The sequence below is a fragment of the Carassius gibelio genome, chromosome B24 (assembly GCF_023724105.1).
Source record: "Carassius gibelio isolate Cgi1373 ecotype wild population from Czech Republic chromosome B24, carGib1.2-hapl.c, whole genome shotgun sequence".
NCBI classification, from domain to species: domain Eukaryota; kingdom Metazoa; phylum Chordata; class Actinopteri; order Cypriniformes; family Cyprinidae; genus Carassius; species Carassius gibelio.
Window position 1 is genome coordinate 1359317 of NC_068419.1, and position 16232 is coordinate 1375548.

The 16232-nt window shown below is 40.1% G+C and overlaps 1 protein-coding gene across 10 annotated transcripts in view; it reads left to right on the forward strand.

Moving 5' to 3' along the window:
* LOC128012978 (tripartite motif-containing protein 16) overlaps window positions 1-16232 on the forward strand; it is a 59989-nt gene that overhangs the window by 3869 nt on the left and 39888 nt on the right. Inside the window, exons 5-7 of one of the 10 annotated variants that reach the window (XM_052595630.1) lie at window positions 2222-2381; window positions 2499-2534; window positions 3661-4669. The exons of 4 other annotated variants lie outside the window; for them this stretch is intronic. In XM_052595630.1, the coding sequence (XP_052451590.1) occupies window positions 2222-2381; window positions 2499-2534; window positions 3661-4187 (723 nt within the window). In that variant the 3' untranslated portion in view covers window positions 4188-4669. Of the gene's footprint in view, window positions 1-2221; window positions 2382-2498; window positions 2535-3660; window positions 4670-12397; window positions 12944-13295; window positions 13386-16232 lie in introns of those variants that run through there. 5 more of the 10 variants (XM_052595636.1, XM_052595634.1, XM_052595635.1 and 2 more) reach the window with 5 other exon arrangements.

Below are 16232 nucleotides of genomic sequence, written 5' to 3' on the forward strand. Positions count from 1 at the left end.
TGGAGGCAATGATGGAAGGCTCGTCAGAGGATGACCTAGATGATAAGGACCAAAAGGATGGACCTGGTGGAGCTGAAGTGCACCAAGAAAGAGCTGAGGATCACCACTGCCAAGCAGATGGAACCAAAGATCCCCACGGTGGATCTGATGACCAACAGGGTGGAGCTGATGGTGCTGAGAACTACTCTGCAGCCATAACAGGACAGGCAGACAGTACAGAGATGGCATCTTTGGCCTTGACAGGAGAGTCGGAGAGATCAAAGATTGCCTCCTTACCCGGGACAGAGCAGGCGAAGAGCTCAGAAACAGCCTTTTTGTCTGGGACAAAACAGACAAAGAGCTCAGAGATGGCCTCCTTGTATGGTATAGGACAGGTGAAAAACACTGATATGGCCTCCTTTTCCGGCACAGGACAGGCAAAAAAAACACAGAGATGGCTTCCTTGTCTGGGACAAGAGAAACAAAGAGCTCAGACACAGCCTCCTTGGCCAGGACGGGCAAAGAGATCATTGATGGCCTCCTTGTCCAAGACAGGACTGACCGAGTGTTCAGAAATGGGCACCACTGACCAGAGAGGAGCTGAAGTAGACTCCTTCGACACAGGAGGAACTGGAGCACACTCATGGACTGCAGCAGGCATCAGACCAGACACACAGACCGGAGCAGGTTCTGAAGCGGATTCAGCAGATTCAATGCAGTGTTTAGCCCAAACAGACAGGATGGCCATTAAAGGGAGCACAGAGAATAGGGGAACAGCTTCTAAGACAGTCAATACTGAGGCCCTTGGAATACCAACGAAACCAGCAGTGGGTCCACCAAACTGAAAATGGGCTCCAAATGTCTTTGGCCATGAGGGCTGAAGATTGGTGGGACATCCATGCCAGCTGGAAGAGGCTCTTGATTGGTGGCCATGTTGTGAACTGGGACCACAAGAGGGGAAGGTGCATAAAAACTGGACATGGTGGTGGTTTTGATGGACCAGGTGCCGAGACCAGCGGAACTTGGTGTGTCCTGCCCCAATACCCCCCAAAAAAGTGTTTAGGGGGGATATACTCCTTGAAAGCACAGACAGTGAGGGATCCAGAAACTGACAAAGCAACCCTCGAGAGGACATCTCGAATGAATATTGACTTCATGGTTCATTTATATAAAAAGGTCTATGACTTTGGTCCTTAAGGGAATGCATTTCCTGCTGGAGGCAATCTAACCAGGTTGCTGAGTCAATGATTGGCCTGGAAAGAATCAAATAGCTGCTGAGTCTTCTGACTCCTGACAATATATTAAGGACAAACAACTGAAACATTTCTACAACATTAACACTGGTAATCCAGACCCCCGGGCAATGTAGAAATCCAATTCTTTAAGACAGCTGTTTTGAGTAAACCGGTTCAACTCACTAGTTTGTCCTTTTTGAATAAACATTGAGAAACCATAAAAACATTACTTCCCTTCATTCAAGTGTTTGGTTCACACATGCGCATATAAGTGGCTCATCTGTATTTGGTCTAATCAAGTCGAACTAATTCCTCAGTTCAGTGACCTGGAGGAACTGGAGGTATTCATTTAATGTTCCTTGTTATAGATTTTTTATTCTCAAAGACAGAAAGCTACTGACTTACATTTTATGAATCACCAAGGACCATGGTTTCAGCCTAAAATCTTTAATGTACAGTACTACTGAAAAAAGCCTTTAAGATACAGTCAGGTCCTGTTTGCTTTCAAGGTGCTAAAGCATTGTTAAGTCACACCAGGATTTCATGATTCTTCGACTGCAAAATTTAATGCAAAATGAAACACCACATTATTTGCAGAACCTTGTATTTTTGACTGATATCCTGATGAGACTGATAGCTAATATACGGCCTCATGTTTGTGAAGTTTTAGTGTCACTAAATTGCTGTAAAGTTCTAAATAATGATGAATTTGATCATAGCCTTTTGAGTTGCTTTTTTAAGCAAATCTACACAACCCTACAATAAGACTCCATTAATGTTCTTGAGCTGTTAGACGGACATTTATGTTCTTAGCAGATGTTTTATTTTCCAAACTATTTCCTAGAATCTGTAGCTCTAATATGATAAAATGAATATGAGAAGAATGAAGTATATGCTGTGAAAGTGTTGTGATCAGTCAAGTCAACAAGAGCCGCACAAATCTGATGTTCCTGCAGGTTATTGGGTGAAGCGTGGAGCTGATGTATGTTTATTTCTGTTTTCTGTAGCGTTTCCAGTCTCTCTCAGCACCTCCTGAATCTACAGATGTAAATGATGATCTCTTCAGTTCTCTCTTCTCTTTGGATGACCTGAGAGAATCTGTCCATCAGCTGAGAGACAAACTGGAGAATTCCTGCAAAGAGGATCTCAAGAAGATCTCAGACAGAGGTAAAGTCCTGGAGTCCATCATTGTGTCATATCATAAAGCACTTCATATAGAAAAATGTCTAAGGAGTGGATGCATGATCATGAGAATCACACTGTTCATGTCTCTTTTTTCCACAGTCATATCCACTAAGATCAGGAAAAACATCCTACAATGTAAGTCAGTAAGAAAACAAGCAGAAAATTAATTGAGTGTGTTCATGTTCTTCCTTTTATTATTGATCAAATAAATGAAGATTTGCACAGGATATCTGGTCAACTGTAATGAGACACTGATGCAGGGCTCCAGACAAAAAAAATCAACCTAGGAGACATTGGCTCCTATAAGAAACAAAATTAGGCGCCAAATTATTTTTTTTAGGTGACATAATAAACATGTTTTATTTATTTTTTAACACTTTAACATTTAAGTCATACTGTCATATGTTTATGTCTTCACTTTTATTGTCCACGTTTTAATCCATCTTTCAGATGTCCTTGGCACTAATATACACTTAAAGTGGGAACTAAGTGTATTTTTCAACATGAGAACTATACAGTCACAAATAATTGTTTATTTCACAGAATCTGTGCCAATATCATGGATAATAACTATATCAGGATCTCTTGGCCACTGAGTGTAGTTTGGAATTCTTCTCAGTGCATCCTATAAATGTTGTCACATGTCCTCTCGACAAATCTAGTTGTTTTCTTCATTAGTAACATGCAATTTTATGGGAGATGTTAAACTTTATCTTTAGCTCCTTGGATTCTTTCTTATCATCAAATAAATAGGTTAAGTAAAACCATGAATATGCAATAGCGCATTAAATTTAAGAAAATCCTCCTTTTTATAGTTATTTTTCTAGCTGCAAATGAGCTTACAGATGCTGAATGGTTATACTGAGTTAAATGTATTGTTACATGGCATTGTGTATAATCTTTACATGTTTTCCACATTTTAAAACACAGAATGAGTGATTAGATGAGACATTTCTGTAAGCTGGACTGTCTTAAAAATATCTTATAAATTAGACTACCTTTTGATGTTCATTCATGTTAATTTCCTAGTACAGTAGTATAGTAGTAGGAACAAAATCATGTCGTATTGAAGAGCGCCATAACTGTATTTATTGTTTGTATTTCATTATAAATTTGAAGGAGCTGCGTTTTGCAGGTGTGCCATCAGATTTTTGAGTCATAACATGGAATGTAGTGATACACTGATCATGAAGTGTTCAGCTACATAAAAAGATCAAACGGATTCACAATTCCTGATTCTGATGTGTTTTATCTCCATCAGATTCCCATCAGCTCACTCTGGATCCGAACACAGCACATAAACGTCTCCGTCTTTCTGAGAACAACAGAGTGATTACTGGAACTAAAACAGATCAGTCATATCCCGATCATCCAGAAAGATTTGATGTGTATCAGCAGGTGTTGTGTAGAGAGAGTGTGTGTGGACGCTGTTACTGGGAGCTGGAGTGGAGAGGAGGTGAACATGGTGTGCGCATATCAGTGTCATATAAGAGCATCAGCAGGAAGGGACAGAATAAGGCATGTTTGTTTGGAAACAATGATCAGTCCTGGAGTTTGCAGTGCAATCCCCCCAGTTACTTATTCAGACACAATAACCTGGTGACTGTTCTTCCTGTAGAGTCCATCAGCAGTAGAATAGGCGTATTTGTGGATCACAGTGCAGGAATTCTGTCCTTCTACAGCGTCTCTGACACAATGAGCCTCATCCACACAGTCCAGACCACATTCACTCAGCCGCTCTATCCTGGGTTTTATGTTTCTAGGGGATCAAGAGTGGAACTGTGTTGATGAAACCCATAATGCTTTGAGCTGCATGATAAATCAGTAACAGAGATGTTAGAGAGTCTCTTCTTTTCTCTTCTTTACTTCAGCTGAACTTCTGTCATTGAAATAACATGTCAGAATAATTGTAATAAATCCTCATATAGACAGATGTGTTTCTGTACTTTTTATGTGTATCAGTGAAATAATTTTTCAATTCAAATGTTCACAGTCAATAAATCATTTATACTATTCACATTATATAGCTCTGGCCCTCTTCAGCATTTTGTGTTCTTCTGTCAATGCTGAGTATGATGTGTTCCTAGTTCCTGGAACAACATTTTAATAAAAAAATAAAGTCTTGATCATAACCAGTGGTGTATAAAGTACCTAAAAGTCATACTCAAGTAAAAGTACAGATATCTTACCAGAAAATAACTTTGGTAGAAGTTGAAGTCACCGTTTAGAATATTACTTGAGTAAAAGTCTTAAAGTATGTGATATTTATTGTACTTTAGTACGAAAAGTATTTTTTAAATCCTAAACGTACTTAAGTATTAAAAGTAAATGTAAAAGAAGCAAATATGTTGTTGTGTTCCATTTTAACTATTTATTCCATTTTGTATTTTTGGGTAAGAATAAGAAGCACTTCATCTGGTACTTAATATCTTTTACTCCAACATAAGGAAACATTTCTGGAATCTGCATTTAAAAATAGCATTTAGATGTATTTACACAGTTTATGTATCTCTGAGGGGACATTAATGCATTTACACTGCACCTACAGATGTATAAATAGGCCTAATGTTTTGTTTTTAACAAAAAAAAAACATTAAAGAATGATATTTAAAATAACTTAAAAGATGAAATATATACTCGAAGTATGGCATAAACATGTTTTTTTTTCTGCTGTAAAGTTGGGAATTTTAACATGGGGAGTCTATGAGATTGACTCCTTTTTGCAACCAGCCTCTAGCTACTAGTTGATAAATTCCAGTTTAAGTCACTTCCTTGTTGGCCTGACGAGTTATTAGATTATGGCTAACTTTTTCTTTGGACTGTTACAAGCTCTTGGCGCATAAAGAAGATCTGTAAAGTTGCAAAGACTAAAGTCTTAAATCCAAACAGAAATTCTTTATCAAAGTTAATAGTCAATCATACCCCCCTAAAATGGCTCATTCTAACACGCTTCTATGTCTATGTCATGATATGGGAAGATTTGCATAACGCCACTCAAATGTTCAGGCAAAGAAAGAAGGTGTAACTTTAACTTTCGCTGTTGCCAATGGTGCTCTGTCGTGGAGATGCTGTGTGTTTCCTTGTGAAAGTGAAACTACTTTTTTTGGCTTCATAAAAGAGAACACCACTAGAAATAAGTGCAAATCAGTGAATGTTCCAAAGTGAAGTAAACTTCAACAGATTTCTCCTGCTCAGGGATTAGGGAGCAATGAACACTGTGTAGGGACCATGTCAATCAGAAAATAGTTCATGCAAAGAGCTTACTTCTAACAAGCTGATTATCTGAATTAGATATGTTAAAAAAAAATACATACAAAATATGCAGAGCTGGTGGTGACTCATGTCGAAGACTATTCCTGGCTTTGACAGAAAAACCAAGCCAACAGGAACCCAGAGATGCCCAGCACACAAGAGCTACTCACTACTGTGGCTCAGCATGAGGCCTCAGTTCAACGTCATGAAGCAGTGCTTCATGATGTTGTGATGGTTCACATTCATGATGGTTAAGCATTCTCAATTACTGTCTGATGTCATGACCTCTGTCCGTCAAATCTTTGATCGTCTGCCCTCTACTCAAGCTACGGCCTTAACTGCAGATTCTGTTCCACTTCTAGGTCCTCAAACGTCAGCTCCCCTTGTAGAACCCCACCTACCTCCACAACAACAGTTCTCTGGAGACCCCAGTGCTTGCTGTGGATTCCTCAATCTGTGTTCCCTCACATTTGAGCTACAGACCTCATCCTTCCTTTCAGATAGGACCAAGTTTGCATATGTCATCACACTCCTTTCTGGCAAGAACCTCTCCTGGTCAACAGCTATTTGGAATGCCCAGAGCCCTTTCTGTTCAGGTTATTCTGAATTTGAGGAGGAATTCAAATGTGTCTTTGATCATCCCATCAGTGGTCAAGAAGCATCTAAACGTTTGTTTTCTCTATGCCTGGACATTTCCGTTCTGCCTACCCAGAGCTCTCGGGAAACGCTCTGTCCTATACAGGCAAGGAAGGACTGTAACGGAATTAATCATATTGCCCCACCTTCCAATTAGGGATTGTTTCTCCCCATCACACTCACTTGGGAAAATCATAAGCATCAACTCAATGCCTTGGTGGACTCATGTGCAGCCGGGAACTTTATGGACCTCTCTCTTGCTAAGAGTCTCCAGATCCCCTCAGAATCACTCGCTACCCCTCTGACAACTACATTGAAGAGGCCCTCACAGCAGGGATTATTCGTCGATCCACATCTCCGGCTGGAGATGTGGATCGACTGGAAAAAAGGATGGGGGTCTTCGGCTGTGCATAGATTACAGAGGCCTCAACAAAATCACCATCCGAAATAGTTATTAATTGCCTCTTATGGCTACAGCCTTTGAGTTATTGCAGGGAGCTTCCATATTTACCAGATTTGACTTGCGCAATGCCACTTGTTTGTCCCTAAAGCTGATCGCTCACAGGTTCTTCAGTGGGGTCACTCCTGACCTGCCATGCAGGTACCACTCGCACCCTTGAATTCCTCCATAGGCATTTTTGGTGGCCGACCATCAAGGAGGATACCAAGATCTTTGATATCACCTATCCCACATGCAATCAGGGGAAGGTCTCCCATCGTTCACCTAGAGGGTTGCTCCATCCTCTCTCTATACCTCAAAGCTGGCAGATTCATTCCTTTGCCTAAATTGCCAACTGCTAAAGAGACTGCGGAGTTGATCATTAACCATGTTTTCAGAGTTTTTGGCATCCCAAAGGACATTGTTTCTGATCGAGGCCCTCAGTTCAGCTCTCGTTTCTGGAGGGCATTCTGTCAACTTTTGGGGGCTAGTGTGAATTTATCTTCTGGATTCCATCCTGATTCCATTGGCCAAAGGGAGAGGTTGAACCAGGATCTGTAAACTACTTTTGAGATGCATGGCTGCCAACAACCCATCTTCTAGGTCATCCTTCATGTTTCCCCATTTGAATGTCAATTTGGTTATGCCCCTCCACTGTTACCTGACCAAGAAGTTGAAGTTGGAGTTCCCTCTGCTCAACAGTTCATCTGACGTTGTCGTTTGACCTGGAAGAAGGCTCAGCACAAGCTTTTTAGAGTCTCTCAGAGGTCTCTTTAGAGTCTGCCCCCACTCTGCATCTTGGACAAATAGTTTGGCTCTCCACAAAGAACCTTCCCTTATGAGTAGAGTCCCACAAACTCTCACAGCGATTCATTGGACCTTTCAACACTGCAAGGAAAGTTAACCCTGTTACCTACCGATTATACTTACATAAGTCCTTAAAGATTAATACCACATTTCATGTTTGCCTTCTAAAACCTGTTTTGTCTTCACCTTTTGCTCTGGCAGGTAAACCTACCCCTCCTCCAAGCATCATTGGAGGCCAACTAGCTCACACAGTCCACCGTATACTGGATTCCTGTCTGGTGCGAGGATCTCTTCAGTATCTTGTGAACTGGGAAGGCTATGGCCGGAGGATGTGTTCCTGCCAGAGACATCTTGGACCCCAAATTGATTCGGGATTTTCTATCAAATCAACGATATCGCTGTCGATGAAGTGACCCCAACTAAGCAAGCGGCGGCAAGGAACCAAAAATCCATCAGTGACAGAATGGAGAAAAAAACCTTGGGAGAAACCAGGCTCAGTTGGGGGCCAGTTCTCCTCTGACCAGACGAAACCAGTAGTTCAATTCCAGGCTGCAGCAAAGTCAGATTGTGCAGAAGAATCATCTGTTTCCTGTGGTCTTGTCCTGGTGGTCATCTGAGACAAGGTCTTTACAGGGGATCTGTATCTGGGGCTCTAGTTGTCCTGGTCTCCACTGTCTTTCAGGGATGTAGAGGTCCTTTCTAGGAGCTGATCCACCATCTGGTCTGGATACGTACTGGATCCGGGTACATAGGGTGTTATGGGAAGTGTTCCCAGTTCCGGTTTACCTAATTAATGCAGCCTAAAAATCCTTTAACGGATTTGGATATTAAAAGCATATTAGTATGTTTGGAGGTCTTGCATTTTGTTCTGCAAAGTCCTACAGTATATTAAGCATGCCCATGCAACAGGTGCATACACTTACTTGTGCGCACATTGTTAATTACATGTATTTTGATTGTTTTTGTTGCCAAATTGATAAGGAACACAAAAAACTATTAAACTAAACAATTACACCTGCCTATGTGTTTGACTGATAGTTGTAAGCACTGAGATAGAATTGACTTGTAATAAAACGTGTTCAACATAAAAATGTAATTTTAAAAGTAGCTTAGATGTAGCAAGCTACTGTTTATGTAGCTTACCTTGCTACATTTCCCAGGGGGGTAGCTTCAGTGTAGTGAAGCTTCATTTACTGTAGAGTAACTGGTAGCTTAGCTCACTACATTTTCCAAGTAGCTTGCCCAACACTGCAAATAGTATTATGTTTAATATGATTCATAATGTTGATTATATTAATTTAATATATTATTCTTGTTGCATGGAGTCAGAGACGTTCGGATCCATATGCAGTATGTTTAATAAGAATGGTCAGACAGGCAGAATTCATATAACAGCATCAAGTGTGTCAAGGGATATCCAGAAACAATAACAATACCAGGCAGAGGTCGGGGCAGGCGGCAGAGTATCACAGGTGGTGTATACAACCTAAAGTCAGACATATTTTTCGTTAATTTAGCCACTGTATTGAATAAATACCTCTATGTTTGCAGTTTGTACTGCAATTATACTAAAAGTGAACTCATAAGTATACTGATAGTTTACTAATTAAATACTTTGTACACTTTGAAGTATACTCTCAGTGAACTACTAGTTTAGTAGTTTTATACTGCAAGTATACTCATAAGTTTTCTTTAAGTGAACTTATCATCATCCTTTAATTATACTACTATGTCACTATTTAGTTTTTAATGTGTATATATTTTGTTGTATGAATATCTGAACATACAAAACATAAAAAAAAAAAAAGAACAGGATATCTGTTTGCAAACAAACATTTTATTCTAGCATCATGCACTCTTTTTTTCTGTATCATGCATTCTTCGGTCAATGTTTTATTCCATAACATTATAGTTTTGATGCTATTTATATCTGATGATCATGTTACATGTGTTAGTAGCTGTTGTTTCTTCTTCTCCACTTGTGTTTTTTTTGGGGGGGGGGGGGGGGGGGGGGTTGGGGGGGTTCTGTACACAAGATGTGTACTAGCGCCCTCTACTATATAGCAATGAAAACACAGATTCTAGGAGAACAAGTATAGCTCAAATATATTTAGAATTTTTGTAAGTATAAGTCAAGTATACTTAAATTTAATTTTAAATATATTTCTGAGGAGTACATAAAGCCCATTTCTTAGAAGTACATAAAAAGTAAACTAAAAGCATACTTTCCTATTTTTTGTTTAAAAGAAATATTCTAATAGCACATTTGTATAAAGTTGGCTGTGTTCACAATGTGCGTTAGTGTGTGTGTGTGTGTGTGTGTGTGTGTGTGTGCTTAAATATGGAGCACTAATTCCAAGTATAGATCACCATACTTTTCACGTCACTTTCACTGACACAATAAATTTGATCATATCTGCATATGCGTTCTCATATATGTGAGACATTATATTGTATATATGTTAAATTATATGTGTAGCCAATATTCATATATTAAAAAATATATAATTCCATATATGAAAATATATTCAAATAAATATGTACCTTTAATTGTGTTCATACATTGATAATATTTATTCCCATATAAATGGGACTAAATGAGCACCATATATGTTTACATATATTCCCCAATATATGGAAAGTGGCAATTCCTAGTGTAGTATTATGTTTAATAGGTTTCATAATGTTGATTATATTAATTTAATATATTCTTCTTGTTGCATGGAGTTAGAGACGTTCGGATCCATATGCAGTATGTTTAATAAGAATGGTCAGACAGGCAGAATTCAGGTAACAGCATTTAGTGTGTCAAGGGATATCCAGAAACAATAACAATACCAGGCAGAGGTCGGGGCAGGCGGCAGAGTATCACAGGTGGTGTATACAATCTAAAGTCAGACACAGAAAGAACAAACACAGGGAAAATGCTTGGAAATGCCAGACAGAACTAAACAAGACTTCGCAATAAGAGTATGGATGAGTGCAAAATGTATAGTGTCACTGATAGGAAACAGGTGTGGTTCAATAATGAGTTCCTAGGCAGGGGTTTGTGGGAAATGTAGACCAGGGTGTACTGTGTCGTGTAAAAGTCTGTACACGACCCCCCCCCCCACCCAGAGGGGCTTCCAGATGCTCTAAACAATCTATGAGGGTGGTGGAGCAGAGGCAGAACAGGGGGAAGGATGGAGGGCCAGGTCCGTGTGTAAGTGGAATGGCCGGGGACCAGGGCAGAGTCAGCAAAACAGGTGTGGAGTTGTACACCAGACCAGAGTCAATGGAACAGGCATCCACCAGGGCAAAGCAGGCAGAACTGGACCCCGGCAGGGAGAACGGGTGGAACTGGAGGCTACCAGGGTGGAGCGGGTGAAACTGGAGCCCGCCAGGCCAGGGAAGGCAGAACTGGAGCCCACCAGGCCAGGGCAGGCAGAACTGGAACCCACCAGGGCAGAGCAGAGGACAGCCACAGCCGAGCAGATGAGACAGAAGCCCACCAGAGTGGAGCAGAGGACAACCACAGCTGAGCAGACGAGACAGAAGCCCACCAGGGTGGAGCAGAGGACTGGAACAGATAACATAAACAGATTAATGGTGGCCTCTGTGGCCATGATAAGGCAAGTAGAAAGTTAACACATGGCCTCCATAGCCATGACAGGAATCAACAAGAGTTCATGGATGGGCTCCCTGGCCATGACAGGACTAGCAGTGAGTTCCTGAGGGGCCTCTGTGGCTGTAACAGGACAGGCAATGAGTTCATGGATGGATACTACTGACACCTGCGAAGGTTCTGCAGCAGTTGCCACCACCTCTGGAGGTTCCACAGCAGTACCAGTGTCCTTGACAGCAACACAACAGGCTGAGAGAACATTGCTGGGTGCAACAGACAGGATGTGATGAGGCTCTGGAAGTTCAGCTGAGATGTGACGAGACTCTGGAAGATCTGTTGTGGCATGATGAAGCTCTGGATGATCTGTTGATGAATTTCTGGAAGATCGGTAGTGATTTGACTGAGCTCATAAGTCAGCATAGTCCATAATGTCTCTTAAACTACAGATAAATTTTCCCTCAGGCAACAATGATTTTGTTGGTTCATTAATTCCATAATGGAAAATGTCTTTTAACATGATCTCATCAAAAGGCACAACTCACAAAACTGATGAACTTCAATCCTCAATAGACAAATCTCATTGCCGAAGGTGCAGTAGCTGGTCCACTGGGTCAATGATAGAGCTGGATAGTTGTCACGCTGACCTTGAAGTGGGAACAGACATCTCAGTAACGAGAGGATACCGGGCTGCTGGATCATGGTATGTCGAAGTGCAGTGACCGGATCATGACAATTCTCTTTGCTTTTTTACATTAATTAATATGGTACATTTAATTCCAAGTTTATATTAAGATTGATAAAGAATCATCTAAACGTAATTTAAAGAGTAGTCTGACTACATTATCTAAAATGAGTAACCTAAACTACGTTACTAACTAGAGTTTTAATCATGTAATTTGTAATCAGTTACACACTACAATTTGTTAGTTATTTATCCAGCACTGCCTATCATTGGATGGTGGCAGGTCATGTGACTCATCAGTATCAGCTCCTGCCAGCCAGCTGTAGACTGAACCCATGTTCTTTTTAGAAAACAGATTTAACAGTGTGATCATGAAGAAACTGTAAATCAGTCATGCAGTTAGAGTGTAGTAATTAGGATGCAACATTACTGCAGTTGTTAATGTTGTTGTTCTGCTTTTCTGTTACTTTCTTTGTGTGTTTTTCTGAGACTGACATCTATTAGACATGTCATAATCTACAGACTGACAGACACGCCTGTTTTACACACGTGACTCACACAGAACCAGGAAACAGGAATCACATGATTTCAGGGAAATAGAAACTGAAGTGCAGCTGACCTGTCGTGTGTTTGTGTCTCTTTATTCATGCAGTAAAATGGCAGAAGCCAGATTTTCTCAGGATGAGTTCATGTGTTCAGTGTGTCTGGATCTCCTGAAGGATCCAGTGAGCATCCAGTGTGGACACAGTTACTGTAAGATCTGTATTACAGACTGCTGGGATCAGGAGGATCAGACGAGAGTTTACAGCTGTCCTCAGTGCAGACTGACCTTCAGTCCAAGACCTGCTTTAGCTAGAAACACCATGCTGGCTGAACTGGTGGAGAAACTGAAGAAGACCAGACTCTCTGCTGACTGTTACGCTGGAGCTGGAGATGTGGAGTGTGACGTCTGTACTGGAAGAAAATACAAAGCCGTCAAGTCCTATCTGATGTGTCTGAACTCTTACTGTCAGAATCACCTCGAGCAACATGAGAGTTTCTTTAGAGGAAAGAGACACAGTTTGACTGAAGCCACTGGACGACTGCAGGAGATGATCTGCCAGAAACATGAGAAGCTTCTTGAGGTTTTCTGTCGCACTGATCAGAAATTTATTTGTTTGATGTGTACGATGGATGAACACAAAAACCACGACACTTTATCCGCTGCAGCACAGAGGACACAGAAACAGGTATTTAACACTAGACACTGATGAAATAATGCTCAACACATCTTATGCTTAATGATAATTAATGTGACATGATTGTAACTGGTCATCACTTCTGGAGTTTGATCCTACAGCCTTTTGTTATCAGTTGAGATAAGTGACCTTTAAACTGCCTCACCCTACGTTTCCTGTATTCATCTGTTCAGATGATGATTTAGTGGCAGTAGTTTTCTGTGAGATTGACGATCATCTGTTTGTCCTGCAGATTCAGCTGAAGGAGACACAGAAGACGCTCCAGCAGAGAATCCAGCAGAGAGAGAAAGATCTCCAGCAGCTGAGAGAGACTGTGGAGTCTCATAAGGTGAGTCTGGAGAAGAAGAGAAGTTTGTCTCCGTCTCAGTTCAGACTCACTGAAGCTGAATCACTGTGTGTCCTAACAGCGCTCTGCACAGACAGCAGTGGAGGACAGTGAGAAGATCTTTACTGAGCTCATCCGCTCCATTGAGAGAAGCCGCTCTGAGCTGATACGACTGATCAGAGATCAGGAAAAGACTGCAGTGAGTCGAGCTGAAGAACGACTGGAGAAACTGGAGCAGGAGATCAATGATCTGAGGAGGAGAGACGCTGAGCTGGAGCAGCTTTCACACACACAGGATCACATCCAGTTCCTGCAGGTAACACAGATCTAGAAAAACAGGATCATAGTGGACTTGAGCAGATCCTGCTGTGACAGAGACTCACAGAGAAACAGTTCATGAGTGTCTTATTTTATAATCATCAGAGTCTCATAAGATCATCTTCTTTTGAAAGAGGCACCACTTACAAATGGCTTTCAGCTCTTGAAATAATTTATCTGAGCTCTTCTGGAAGATATATTTAGCTGCCGAAAACCAGTAGCATCACCAACCTTCACTAAAATATAAGGGTCTTTGTGAAGTTTCAGTGTCTATACCTGCTTTAAATAATGGTCAGTCTAAGATCTGCTTTTCCTGAGCAAATCTGCTCAATCTTACCATGATGAGTTTTGATTTCTGTTTTCTGTAGAGTTTCCAGTCTCTCTCAGCTCCTCCTGAATCTACAGATATAAATGACGATCTCTTCAGTTCTCTCATCTCTTTTAATGACCTGAGAGAATCTGTCCATCAGCTGAGAGACAAACTGGAGGATTTCTGCAAAGAGGAGCTGAAGAAGATCTCAGACAGAGGTAAAGTCCTGGAGATTCATCCGCTCTCAGAAACCAGTCCATCATCATCTCATATCACGGAGACCATCATATAAGAAATGTGTTAGGAATAATTGCAGGATATTTTTTATCTTGACTTGAGAATCACACTGTTCATGTCTGTTGATTTCCACAGTCACGATCACCAACATTGTTCCCAGAACCAGGAAGATCTTCCTATAATGTAAGTCAGTAAGAAAACAAGCTGAAAACTCACTGAATGTGTTCATGTTCTTCCTGTAGAAGGAGAAAGGAGAGTTTTATAATTGATGATGTAAATTATGGTTTGCACAGATATCTGTACTGAGACACTGACGATACACTGAACACGAAGAGTTCAGCTACATGAAAAGATCAAACTGATTCATAATTCCTGATTCTGATGTGTTTTATCTCCATCAGATTCCCATCAGCTCACTCTGGATCTGAACACAGTGAATAAACACCTCCGTCTGTCTGAGAACAACAGAGTGATTATTAACACTCGCACAGCCCAGTCTTATCCTGATCATCCAGACAGATTTTAGATGTGTAGAGAGAGTGTGTGTGGACGCTGTTACTGGGAGCTGGAGTGGAGAGGAGGTAAACTAGGTGTGTTAATATCAGTGTCATATAAGAGCATCAGCAGGAAGGGACAGGGTTATGAGTGTTTATTTGGATATAATGATCAGTCCTGGAGTTTGATCTGCTATTCCTCCAGTTACTCATTCATTCACAATAACATAAAGACTGATCTCCCTGTAGAGTCCATCAGCAGTAGAATAGGAGTGTTTGTGGATCACAGAGCAGGAATTCTGTCCTTCTACAGCGTCTCTGACACAATGAGCCTCATCCACACAGTCCAGACCACATTCACTCAGCCGCTCTATCCTGGGTTTGCTCTCGGTTCTGGAGCATCAGTGAAACTGTGTTGATGAATCAGAAAAGATTGACGAGAGTTTCTACCCATAATGCTTTGAGCTGCATTATACATCAGTAACAGTGATGTCTCTTCTCTTCATGACATTAATAATGCAGCTGAACTTTCTATCACTGAAATAGCATGTCAGAATAAATGTTTGTAAAATCCTGTAAAATGTTGACAGTAAAATCAGTGTGTGTGTGTGTGTGTGTGTGTGTGTGTGAGTGCTTCTCAGTGATTATGTGTTTCTCTGCTTTGCATAATCTCTGTTTGTGTTGATTAGAATCAGTCGTTTAGTTTTTAATGCAGTGTCTCATCAGTCATTATTATTATTACTATCAAAATTACCTTTAAATCAAATAAAAGCTTTTTGCCAAATGCATGACAGAAATGTTTGCACTGAACTATGTTAGAGATGCTCTTAAATTTAAGAACATGTAAACTCTAAAATGATACATAAAGTCTTAATTATTAGAGCTCTTAAATTTGGGGATATAAAAACTAAAATTGCAATAGAGATTAGTTTGCAGATTAAACTTGAAAAGGTTACGATTTCACTGATTAAACTTGAGCACTGCACGTTTATAAAAATATAAAATATATATATATATAAAAAAAAATAAGACACTAAGATATATTTATCTATTTTAATAGAATAATTGTCTGATAATAGCCTAATTTTTTAAATTAATATAATCATAATTGATACTTTTGACTCTTCCATTTTCTTAGAAATAGTTTAAAGGCTGAAATGTGAAGTGCAGGTCTTAAAAGGTCTGTAAAGCTCTTAAATTTGATTTAAAACATCCTGCAGTTACCCGTTTATTTGATGGTACCATTTGGAATAACTATTTATTTATTCATTTATTTATTATAAAGCCCCTTTTCACTGTCCTCTTATGTTGTTTTGAGAATGGTCTGTAATATAAATTAGGACTTCTGTCAATTAGATTTTTTGCAAATTTACAGAGAATGTAATTAAGATGTTTATTTGTTGAGGTGACATTACTGTCAACTGACAACAGTGTTTTCTTTCTGAATTAGCTTAACTGCACAAGTTTTATAGTTAATAAAACCTTTTAAAA